The following is a 12,673-nucleotide window of genomic DNA, read 5'->3' as shown; positions in this document are numbered from 1 at the left end:
ATTCAGATGCAATAAAATAAAACGTTGATAAATCTATCTAAATTTTTTAAATTTTTAGTAATTTTGTTGAAGCATATTTTAGATATCATATAATGTACCTATTTCAATGATGTTTTACTAAATTGACCAAGTTGTACAAGATCACTATAAATCAGTTGATCACCCCAATAAGATCCCTCATGCACATTTGCTGTTAATCCTATTTCCCACCTGACCTCCTGCCCTTGGCAACCACTAATCTACTATCTCTACAGATTTGCCTTTTCTGGATATTTTATATAAGTGACGCCATACAGTATTGTGGTCCCTTCTGTCTGGCTTCTTTTGCTTGGCATAATGTTGAGGTTCCTTTATGTCATAGCATGTATCCATAGTTCATTCCTTTTTATTGTTGAATAGTATTTCTTGTATGGATATACCACATTTTGTCTATCCATTCACAATTTGCAAAAAGTATGGGTAATGATGTTAAAAGCCCCATAAAAGTCAACAAATGACAACTAGGAGAAAATATTTGCAACATACTTCACAGATCAAGTACTAATATCTCTATAAAGAACTTTCGAAATTTGAAAGGAAGAAGTCCAAAATTCCTATTTAGAAATGAGCCGAAGACATGAATAAGCAGTTCACCTAAAAATATATTAAAATGGTCCTTAAACATGAAAAGATGTTCAAATTCACTCATAATAAGAATGCAAATTAAAACTATCCTGAGAAAACCAACTAGGATGACTATAATAAAAGAGACATAATAAGTGTTATTGAGGATGTGGAAAAATTGGAAGTCTCATATATTGCTGGTGGGAATGTAAAATTTTGCAGCCACTTTGGAAGACAGTCTGGCAGTTCCTCAAAAGATTAAACAGAGTTATATGACCCAGCCATTCTGCTCCTAGGTTATCTAACCAACAGAAATGAAAACATACATCCATACAAAAACTTGTACATGGGTGTCCATGGCAGCATTATTCATAAAAGCCAAAAATGGAAACAACTCAAATGTCCATAAAATGATGAATGGATAAACAAAATGTGGTATACCCACGGAGTGGAATAGTATTCCACCATAAAAAGGAATGAAGTACTACTACATGCTACATCATGGATGAACCTTGAAAACATGCTAAGTGAAAGAAGCCAGACACAAAATGTCATATTGTATGATTTCATTTATATGCAGTGTCCAGAAGAGGCAAATCCTAGGGTCAGAAAGTAGTTTACAGGTTGCCAGGGGCTTTGGAGAGGGGGAGAATGAGGAATGACCACTAATGGGTACAGAATTTCTTTTGGGGGTGATGAAAATATTCTAGAACTGATTGTAGTGATGGTTGCACAGCTCTGTGAGTTAAGAACCACAGAATTGTATGCTTTAAATGGGTCGAGTTATAAATTGTAAGGTATGTGAATCATACCTTCATTCAGCTGTTATATAAACACTAGAGTGAGATACCATTTCTCATCTACCAGATTAACATTAAACTAGCTATAAAAAAGGAGAATGTAGAAGATCTCTATGAGATGAAATGGGGTGGTTTCCAGGATATATTGTAAAATGAAAAAGAGTATAGTCTGTCCCCATTTGTGTAAGAAAGGGGAAATAACAATAATTCGTAAAGATCTATGCACCCTTATGTTCATGGCAGCACAATGTACAATAGCCAAGATATGGAAGCAACCTAAATACCCATTAACAGATGACTGGATAAAGAAGTTATGGTTCATATATACAATGGAATGTTACTCAGCCATTAAAATAAAATGAAATCCTAATATTAGCAATCACATGGATGGACCTAGAGGTTATGCTGAATGAAATAAGACAGAGAAAGATAAATACCATATGATTTCACTTACATGTGGAATCTAAGGAACAATAAGAACAAACTAATCAAAAACAGACTCACAAATATAGAGGGCAATCTGGTGACGGCCAGAGGAGAGGAGAGTTGGGGGGCTGGGAGAAAGGGGTGAATGGTTAGAAAAGTACAAATTAGTAGTTGATAGATGGTCACGGGGATGGGGAGCATGGCATATGGAATGCAGTTAGCATTAATGGTTAAGTGGAGAGCCAGAGGAAAGAGCAATTAGGGGAATCGTTTTATAAACTACATAAATGTCTAACCAATGTACTGTATACTTGAAACTAATAAAATGAAATATTTTTAAAAAGGGGAAATAAGTAAATATGCATATATCACATTTTTGCAAAAGGAAACACAGGGAGGATGAACCAGAAAACAATGAAGTTAGTTGCTTATAAGATGTGCGTGTGTTGGGGGAGTGGGGTAGACAGCATGGAATAAATTGATGAAACATCCATGCAGAGTATATCTTTTTATGTAGTTTAATACTGAAAGGTCAGAGGAGACAGCTTTAAGGGGCTCCCACTGTCCAAATATGGGCCAACTGGAGCAGCAAAATTAAGACAATAAAGGATTACAACCCACTGAATAAAATAGGAATCCATGAGACCACACAATAATAAATAGGTAAGTATATCAATGGGGGGAAGGGAGGTTCTTTACAGCAGTGCTGACTGACATATATGGAAGGACTGGTAGGATTGGAAAATTGTCACTTTGCATCCATCACAGTAAATGATTTGGACATGAATCATTGATGCAAAATCTACAAGAGAGAAAGTGTGATAAGGAACAGGATATTTACACAGTCTTAAAGTATCTACCTATGGATCGTTTATTAGCTGCAAGGGGCAGAGTTATAACTCTACAGTAGAAAAACTGGACACTGCCTTGACTCATTGAGAAACTGTTCCAGGTGAAAGGGGACAACAAAATACCCTGCATGATTCTGGGCTGGAACCTTACTGAAGAAAAAAAAAAGACATTATTGGGACAATTGACAGAATTGAAATATGGACTATAATTACATAAAGTATTGTATACAATGTTACTTATACTGTAGTTACAACAGAGAATAATATCTCTTTTTAGGAAATACTGAAATATTAACAAGTAAAGCAGAATAATGTCTGCAACCTACTCTCAAATGGTTCAGATAAAATAAATAGTAATGTGTGTTTGAATACGGAATATGTATATACACATACATATATACACACACCTCAGAGTTGTTGCGAGTTCAGTTCCAGACCACCATAAGGAAGCAAATATAATAAAGCGAGTCACATGAATTTTTGGTTTCCCAGTACATATAAAAGTTATGTTCATACTATAGTGTATTAAGTGTGTGACAGCATTGTCTAAAAAAAAAAAAATGTTTGTACCTTAATTAAAAAATACTTAATTGCTAGAAAATGCTAACCATCATCTGAACCTTCAGTGAGTTGGAATCTTCTTGCTGTTGGAGGGTCTTACCTTCAATTTGTAAAACAACACACTACCTATGAAGTGTAATAAAGCAAAGCACCATAAAATGAGGTGTGTCTGTATATAACAGAGTAAATATAGATACACACATATATATCACATGTATAGGCACCCACATATGCATACATATACATATCTATAAAGAGAATTATAAACATGGCAAAGTTTAAAAGCCTGGCTGAGCCAGGACCATGTTTCCCAGAATTACCTTCCACCCATGGTTCCAGGTAAGAGTTGGCTCAGAGATCATTGTAAGAGATTTGGCACATGGAAGTAAACATGACTCTCAGAAGGCAGTCGGCATTAAATGCAGTGGAAGACAAACTCAGAGCTGTTAGCAGATTCCAGCTTGTTCCGTTCTCTGCTCTGTGGCTAACTATTCTTCCCGATTGATTGGTCTTACTGACCAACACTGCCCCCTTCCCAGGCTCATCACCAGACACTTGGCTTTGGGTATCTCAAAGGCAAAATCCTCCCCTCAACCTCTCCACCAGCTTGCCTTGGGCCTCAGTCTCCACTCTGGTGGCTGAATGGGCCTAGCTTCTCACACTGACTTGGTGACTCTAAGTATAAGGAGTAGACACTAACCTATTTCCTATGACAAGACCCCCTCCAAATGAAGCCCTGACAAAAGAGCCAGTGAATGAAGGCTTTTCAGCCTTCTGCTTGTTTCACCATTAGCCTGTTAGGAAGACAGAGGAATAAGGCAGAGACAAAAGGGAAGAAGGAGCAGTTCACTGGAAGCTGGATCCTGTCACTTAATTGCACTAAGGAGCCCAGACCAGACTAGAGACAGGGGGCATTTTATAGCTAGAGAAATTGAGGTACAACACACTTAAGTGACGTTTTGGTAGCTACTGGAAGATGCTGGAAACCACCAGCCTTCAGCCATTGTATCTACATGAGGGGAAAAAAAACAGCGTGTAAGAAGGCAGGAGATTAGAATCAGAACCACAGATGGCTTTAAAATTACTTTCAGCAGTAACTGAAAATAGTAGAACCAATATACCTGCCTATTTTATTCATCCAGCTTCTCTTGAGGCACTATGCTATTTATTCCCTTTGGTAGAATTTAAGAGCAAATATTCCAAGGAAATGAGCATAGGATGGAGGGGAAATTTTCATAAAATACACAAGTCTTAAATGTTCAGTTTTCACAGCCATAATTCAGAATCAGTCTTATGCTTTGTAAATGTTGGCCAGCATTCCAGGGCAACTTTAATGAAATACATTTCTGACTTTTGTTTTAAATCACAAGACAGAAAATCATTTAGAAAATAAAATGTTGCCATCATTAGAGTAACACTTGATCCAGGCAAGAATCATCAATGGATGCTAAATCTAGTAGGTTAAATATTGGATGAGGAAATGAATATTTACATAGCTTCAGCGTGCCTCCCAACAAATTACTTATTAAATGAAAAGGGGGAAATGCTGACTTTACAGTGGAGAAACCTGGTGAACACTACTTTAATATCCCTGGTAACCAGACACTAGGCCTCACAAGCCTCCTAATGTGATGCACTGCAGACAGAACATCACTCCTGTGGGGCTCCTGCCCAAAATGAACAGCCTGAAGGTAGGCAAGAGGAAACATCAAATGAACCCAAACTGAGGGACGTTCTATGAAATAGCTGACCTTTACTTTTCTAAAATGTCAAGGTCACAAATGCAAAAGAAAAAAAAAGGTGGATGGCTATCGTAGATCAAAGGAGACTAAAGAGACATCACAGTTAAAATGCAATGTGCGATCCTGGTCTGGATCCTGGACTAGAAAAACAAAATTGTTATACAGGACATTATTGGGCCAATTGGCAAAATTTGAATAAGGATTGTAGATTATGGTATTATATCAATGTTAAATGTCTTGATTTTGATGGGTATATTGTGGTAATGTAAAAGAAAATCCACGAATGTCCATATGCTTAGGAAATACACAAAATACACACTGAGGTTCTTGAGAAATACCCTTAGGGTAGAGAAAACAATTAAGCGAATGTGGCAAAATGTCAACAGCTGGTAAATCTGGTGAAGGATATATGGGAGTTCTTTTGACACTTCTTTATTCTTGTTTTAAACTATTTTCACTTGTGAGTTTGAAATTATTTCAAGATAAAAAGTTTAAAAAATAATTAAAATAAAAAGATGTGCTGTCTATGGTCCATTGCATTGGAACTCACCGAAGATGGTGTGGGTTCGGGGTCGTTAAGGTCAAGCTGGATTTCATGGGACCTGTGACTTGGAATCTTGGTTAAATGAAAGTATGTGTGTGTGGCGCATTTTCAGTAGACTGGGATCTACCTTTTAATTTGCTTGTCTTCTCCCATCCTTTCCCTTTGAAAGATGATGGTGAACTTGCTGACCATGTTCATCCTACTGTCTCTGGGTTGAGTCACACAGCTTTATGTTGGAGAGGCACGAAAGACAGTAGAAATGCCACTTCCAAAAATGGTAAAGAAATGTTAATTAAAATAATGATAAACCTTTAGCTGTTTAGTCTATTAAATTTTTTTTTGGGAAGGGTAGTCACAGTATAGCATTACAGATGTTCTCTAATCTCAAAATTGTTTTGTCACTATCTTTGCTTCAGCCAGGTAGAATTCTCCACAGAGTTGCTCATTTCTCGCCCTGTATCTTTCTCAAGTCTCCCTTCAAGTTCCATTAGCCTTTGTTTGGGCCATTCACTGCTACTGTAACAACCAGCAAATATCAGCCAGGCACAAAACTTATAGAAAGACTATATTTAGCCGGCACCTACCAGTCTGGAACCTACCAGGAAAGTCACTTATACATTTTCTGTACTTCCATTTCTCTACCTGTAAAATGCCCCTCTGAACAGACAGACCTTGTCTTGTTCAATATGGGCCACATCTAGTCAACACATTAGAAAGGCTTGTGGGGAGAAGGAATATTTCATTTAGTAATACTTTCCCTGGCCTAAGGGAACTTACAACATAATTAGAAGGACAGAAACACATCAGAGTGATTTGTGCAGAGAACTGATGTGAGAAATAGGAAAACTTAATCCTGGTCTACCATGAATTCACTGTGTCACCACGGCAAATAACATGATCTCTCAAGGCTTCATGCCTTATTTGTAAAATGAGGGGATTGGATTGGATGATGATAATGATAATAGCTGAAATTCACTGAGCACTTATTATATACCAGGCCCTTTACTCAATACTGACAAAGATTAACACATTGAAACCTCACCATACTGCTGGGAGGTAGGTACCACTATCATCCCTATTTGACAGATAATCCGTGAGACCCTTTCAACTCCAGTGTTCTATAATTATGTGATTTCAAATTAAATTCTATGGTAAACTGTATTTTCCAAAGGTGGCCACAATATTTCCCATCCCACATGCTCTTCTTAAAGTGTCACTTTGACATTCCTTTGAAAAGTGGGTCTATGCCCCCTCTCATTGAATTTAGGGAGACTTGTAACTGGAGGAAGTGATATGTGACTTCCAAGGCTAGATTATAAAAACCAACATAATTTATATCAGTTTTCTATTGCTGCACAACAGATTACCATAAACTTAGTGGTTTAAAACAGTACCCTTTTGTCTACAGTCATGCCACCCTGAACAAGCCCGATCCCGTCTGATCTGGAAGCTAAGCAGGGTTGGGCCTGGTTAGTACTTGGATGGGAGACCACCTAGGAAGACCAGGTGTTGTAGGCATAAAAAATAGAAAAAAAATAATAAGGGTTTGTAAGCTGACAAGGTCCTTGCAATCTGTGAGGTCAACCAAAGGTTGCCTTGCCTAAAAAATAAAATAAAAATAAAACAGTACCCATTTATTAGCTCACAGTATATAGGTCAGAATTCTGGCCGTAGCATGGCTGGATTATGTGATCAGGGTCTCATGAGGCCAAAATGAAGGTGCTGGCCAGACTGAGTTTTCAAAGGGACATTGGGGATCATCTTAGAATTCTGCCTACCATATAGTTGTTTCTCGTTTCACTTGTTCTTGGAGCTTAGCCACCATGCTGTGAGGAAGCATAAGCAGTTTGTGGAGAGGAACTAAGACGGCCAGCCAATAGTCCCAGCTGAACTCCCACCCAACAACCAGCATCAACTTGCCAGCTATGTTAAGTGAGCCATTTTGAAAGTGGATCTTCCAGGCTCAAGCTGACCTGCCCCAGCCGGCAATCCATGGAGCAGACTGAGCTGTCCCCATTGAACCCCACCCAAATCACAAATTTTGAGTAAAATAAAGGATTGTTGTTCTACACCGCTAAGTTTTGGGGTGATTTGTTATGCAGCAATAGGTCATTGAAACTCAGTAATAACCCAAGTGAGATGATCCACAAGTACTGAAAGCTTTTGTGGACAAGTAGTAGTAACTCACAATTCTTTTAGGACATTGGAGCATCTGGCAGTGTAGGCGTAAAATGTCATTCAATTCATGCTTGCTGATTTATTAACTCAGACTTATAATGAACTAATTTACACCAGTATACTAGTCATCCATATTTGGAAGCCCAGCATTTTAGGGTTATCTAAAAATTATGCTGCTTTCCTTTTCAGCAATGGCTATACTATGTATTTTTAAGCTATATTTGTGAAATATTTGGGATGTAACTGAACATAATGAATTTGTTAACTTTTAAAGGTTCAATAGGTTTATCTATAAATCACTACTTAAAATATTAATATTTCAATGTACACTTTAATTACTTTTCAACAATTATTTTTATTGGAAAAAGTAAAAAACATTAGGAAAGTAATCATCAGTTTCGTCATTAAGAATTTTCATCAACGGATATTAACTATTAGGTGAAAGACTGTTGGAGAATAGAATATCTGACATTCTTAAATAGGCTCCCCTGAATTATTTCTTGATTACAGAAGGAAAGGGTGCTTTTACAATGGAGAAATCTGGCAGACAACTCCTTAACCAAATGATCAAACTTAATATCACCAATGATGGAACAAAGTAACATCCTATGTCTGCCGCTGTGATGCATTAAGGAAACGATATCACCTACATGCTATTCCTGCCAAAAAATGTTCAACCTAAATCTAATTATGAGAAAATAGACAAACCCAAATTAAGGACATTCTGAAAACCCATTGACTTGTATTCTTCAAAAATATCTGTCACTAAAGACAAAAAACACTGAAAACTCTTCTGGATTAAGGGAAATTAATCTAAAAGAGATAACTAAATGTGAATCTTGATTGGATCCTGGATCTTACCCCCACCCCCACTCAAAAAAAGAAAAAAAGCCATAAAACTGTAAAACTTAAATATGTACTGCATATTAGATAACAGTACTGTACTAAATGTTAAGTATCTGAGTGGATTATTGTATTGTGGTTAAGTTAGGAGAATGTCTTTGTCAAGAGCCAGATGCTGGAATATGGAAGGCACAGTGAAATGTCACTGTGTTCACTGTGCCTTCAACACTCCAGCAAACTGTGTAAGGACTAAAATTCTTTATCTGGTTGAAGAATTTTGTATCAACATCTAGTCAACACTGTTGACAGACTGGACTGAAAAAGCAAAGCTTCCTTCTGCAGAGCTGAGGAGAAGCAGCCAGCCACGCTCACTTTCCTGGGTGGCACGTATAGCCCTGAAAACTTTAAAATGTCTGCAGCACAATGGGAGCAAAGGACGAGGCTGTGATTCCATCTTTGCTAGAGGGAGCACAGAGACTTGCACGCACGCACGCACGCACGCACGTTCTACACACTTCAGGTACGTGAAAAAAGGCACTAGAATGAGGCCACGCTCCGGCCCGTGCTGTCTGGCACACTTTACGGCAGTTACGCTTGGGCAGACGCCACATCCGGGTACACTGTGACTTCCGAGTTCCACGCTCCGTCTCATTGTGAGCTGGCTCTTCATCCGTTGGCACTCCCACGGCTTAGTGATCATGGCGGCCTTGGCGGTACTGTGGCAGAAGGCGAGGGACTACATGAAGACCAAGGAGTTCCGAGATTATATAACGAGCACACATTTTTGGGGTCCCGTGGCCAACTGGGGCCTACCGCTAGCCGCCTTTAGAGATATGAAGGCGTCGCCGGAAATCATCAGCGGCCGCATGACAACAGCGCTCATTTTCTACTCGATGGCCTTCATGCGCTTCGCTTACCGCGTACAGCCTCGAAACTTGGTGCTGATGGCGTGCCACGGCACCAACGTGATGGCGCAGAGTATACAGGCGAGCCGCTACCTAATGTACCACCATGGCAGCGGCGCTGCACAGGCCATTGCTGCCGCCACCATTGCCACCGCTAACACCAACGACGACGACGACGCTGCCGCTGCCGTCACCACCGACACCGACACCGCTGACACTGATTTTTACATCGACGCTACAGCCTGCGACGCCTAGGCTGCCAGCTTGGACTAGGTGGCCACCAGCCCTAATCCACAGTCCCCAAAACAATTTTCTTAATGACTTTCGAGTAAGCCCTGTTGAATCTCTGCAGTTTGCGAGCACTGTACTAGTAATTCTTCCTAAAGAAAAGACCAGTGAAAAGTTTGGGTTTTGACTCTAAAACAGTGAGACTCTCATTTAAACCTGCAGTTTGGTTAATAAAAAATAAAGTAGCATAGAACTAAAGCCGAGTGTTGTCGCCTCTTTCTTGACCTGGAAATGTTTTGAAGGTGAGGCCACATTGGTCGGTCTTCCTTCCTGTTCATGGGACCTGCAACTCAAGAGTTAGTTTTACATAGGAGAGGAAGACTGAAAAGACACTTTAAACTAATTCATTGCTGTTTTATTTTCCTAAAGTTCTCTTGGGGACATGTTTTTGTTATTTATTTTGGGGGTCATGGCCAAAAAAGGATGCTTAGCACACATTTTTAAAACTTGGTAGAATCATCAATCTCTTTACACCAAAAAAAGTCCCAGAGCTACTTGGAGATGAGTTTAAATGAAATCAGTGAAATCGTTTACTTTTAAAGAATGCTTATTAAGAGAACCTAGAATCTCTTGGTAACAGAGAGCAATTATAGAATATATGGAAACAGGATAAGCAACTCTGAGGTCAGTTGTGTCAACCCTGGACTCTAGGTAAATAGACAAATAGAAAATAAAAACAAAATCATAATCCTTTCCTCTTTTCCTCATGCCTGAAAATGAGGAAAGTGGTAGTTTGTAAAACTGGTTAACCTGTCACCCTGTGTTGAACACTAGCTACGGTTGGGAGTGAGGGTCAGTGATCAACTGTATTAGCCCAGAGTATCCTCCTACGAATCTCAGGAGCTATAGAGTTTCCTTAAACCTTGGAGTGGAGGGGGAGGGGGGCGAAGTGGACACGACACACAACAGAAGGGTGGGGCTGTGAACATGAGGCCATTCTGCAGCAGAGGCTACCCCCTGGGACTTGACCCAAAATCTCCCCCTCTGGAGGATGCAGGAAGTTCCAGAGTGATCTACTGGGAACCCCAATGTATGTGTTTAAGACTGCTTAAACCCTGCTTTTGTTAAAGTTTTCAAATACAAAGAAATTGAAAACAACTATCTGAAAGTTTCTGAAATTATCAGGCCTTGGAAAAGACAGACATATTAGGGGAACTCTGGAAGATTCCCTTTATCTTCTGTGGCATCAAAACAGAAGTCCTCTTTGTAGGCAGCTTCTGCATTTCGCATTCTACATACAGAGGGGAAAAAAACCAAATTCTGGAAAACTTGTGTATTAGTTATCTACTGCTGTGAAACAAATCACCCCGAAACTTAGCTTAAAACAACATATTTATTATCTCACAATTTCTGAGGGTCAGGAATTGAAGTGGTTTTGCTGGGCGCTGCTAGCTCAGGGTCTGTCAGCTATCCACTCAGGTTGCAGTCTCTGAAGACTTACCTGGAGCTAGAGAATCCAGTTCCAAACTTGCAGTTTGCAGGCATCTTCAGTTCCTTGTCATATGGGCCACAGGGCTGCTCACAAGATTCCCCCACAGCAGGTGTTCTAAGGGCAAAAGCCCAAGATGAAAGCCATAGTTTTTTATAGCTTAATCTGGAAAGTGACATACCGTCACCTCAGCTGTGTTCTATTGGTCACATGGAGCAATCCAGGTACACTATGGGAGGACAACACAAGGGTGTCCTGGAAATACCAGGAGGCAGGGATCATTGGGGGCCATTTTGTAGGCTGGCTACCACATGGCTCTAAAATAAAAATTCTCGTGCATTTCTGAAACTCAATATAAAGTAATAAAGCATGCAAAGTCATTGCCCGTCCTCCCAAAGATGTCACAAAAATGCTCAATTTGCAGTTTTATGGTCATTACTAACATGCATATATCATAGAGCATGGGTTTGAGAAGTAGGAAAGTAGTCTCTGGAAGACAGTGGTAGTTCCTAATATTTTAGATAATTGAGACTATAATGCAATAATAAAAAGCTGTTCTTAAAGTTCTGAAATGAATCAACTTTATATCAAGATTTTTTATTAAAACATGGAAGGATTTTCCCCTTCACCATTACATGAGTAGAAATTAATATATTTTTAGATTTGTCTTACAAAATATATTTTGTAATTCAAGTATTATATTTCAATAAAAGGCTACTGTCTGTTGAAGACATTTCAGAGCAGGTAGGTTTCTAATTAACCTAGTAAGGGAAGAAGAGGCACTCTCTGCTGATAATTTCCTATCATTCTGCATTTATAATTTAGCAGGCAAAACGATTAGGGAAAATATCCAAAAGATTACAACACCTCTATTCTAATGCAGCGCTCTCCTTACAGGATCTAATTGGTAGCATGCCATCCCAACTAAGACATCTAACCCTTTGTTGCCTAAGATATTCATGCTTAAAGCCATATAAATGATTAATACTTTAATAAAAACGAACCTTTCAAATCATTAGGGTAACAATTATTTCATAATCTCCCCAAACTCTCAAAAATAATCCTCTGGCCTTTACAATTTAACTTAAACTGTCTACAGATCTCTACCAGTATACCACTATTTTATGAAGCCAATAACATTTCTGAATTGGCAGTTATTTTTCTAGAAGCTTTTGTTACTGACACACTTTTGTCATTTTCCAGAATTTGTGTTTTATACTGAGTTTAATAAGTAATGACTTCCTCCTTAGGTCTTCTGAGCTCCCTGGCAAAGCACAGGCTAAAATCCAAAGAACTGCGTTACCTTTTCAACGATAATGCTAAAACCATTTTTCTCCTCAAATTCTTTCGAAACTATGAACCAAACACATATTGTATCCCAGAGAGAGACCAAGAGCAAATCATATTGCTGGATGAAAACAAGGCATTCCAAGATTAAACAAAGCCTTGTGCAGAAGGGAAACCACTTCCTAGGCAGTTTCTGACCCTGACGAATCACAAATG

At 38.9% G+C, this 12,673-nt stretch overlaps 1 protein-coding gene and 1 pseudogene across 1 annotated transcript; both read left to right on the top strand.

Moving 5' to 3' along the window:
• Nucleotides 1-6,927: 6,927 nt before the first annotated feature.
• Nucleotides 6,928-7,045, top strand: LOC112484914 (annotated as a pseudogene).
• A 79-nt stretch (nt 7,046-7,124) lies between these two features.
• MPC1L (mitochondrial pyruvate carrier 1 like) lies at nt 7,125-12,581 on the top strand. Its single transcript, XM_025051316.1, has one exon. The coding sequence runs from the start codon at nt 9,247-9,249 to the stop codon at nt 9,706-9,708; it is 462 nt and encodes a 153-aa protein (XP_024907084.1). The 5' UTR covers nt 7,125-9,246; the 3' UTR covers nt 9,709-12,581.
• Nucleotides 12,582-12,673: the final 92 nt, after the last annotated feature.

This window comes from Pteropus alecto, unplaced genomic scaffold, assembly GCF_000325575.1.
Source record: "Pteropus alecto unplaced genomic scaffold, ASM32557v1 scaffold28, whole genome shotgun sequence".
NCBI lineage: Eukaryota > Metazoa > Chordata > Mammalia > Chiroptera > Pteropodidae > Pteropus > Pteropus alecto.
This window is presented reverse-complemented; position numbering and strand designations above follow the sequence as displayed.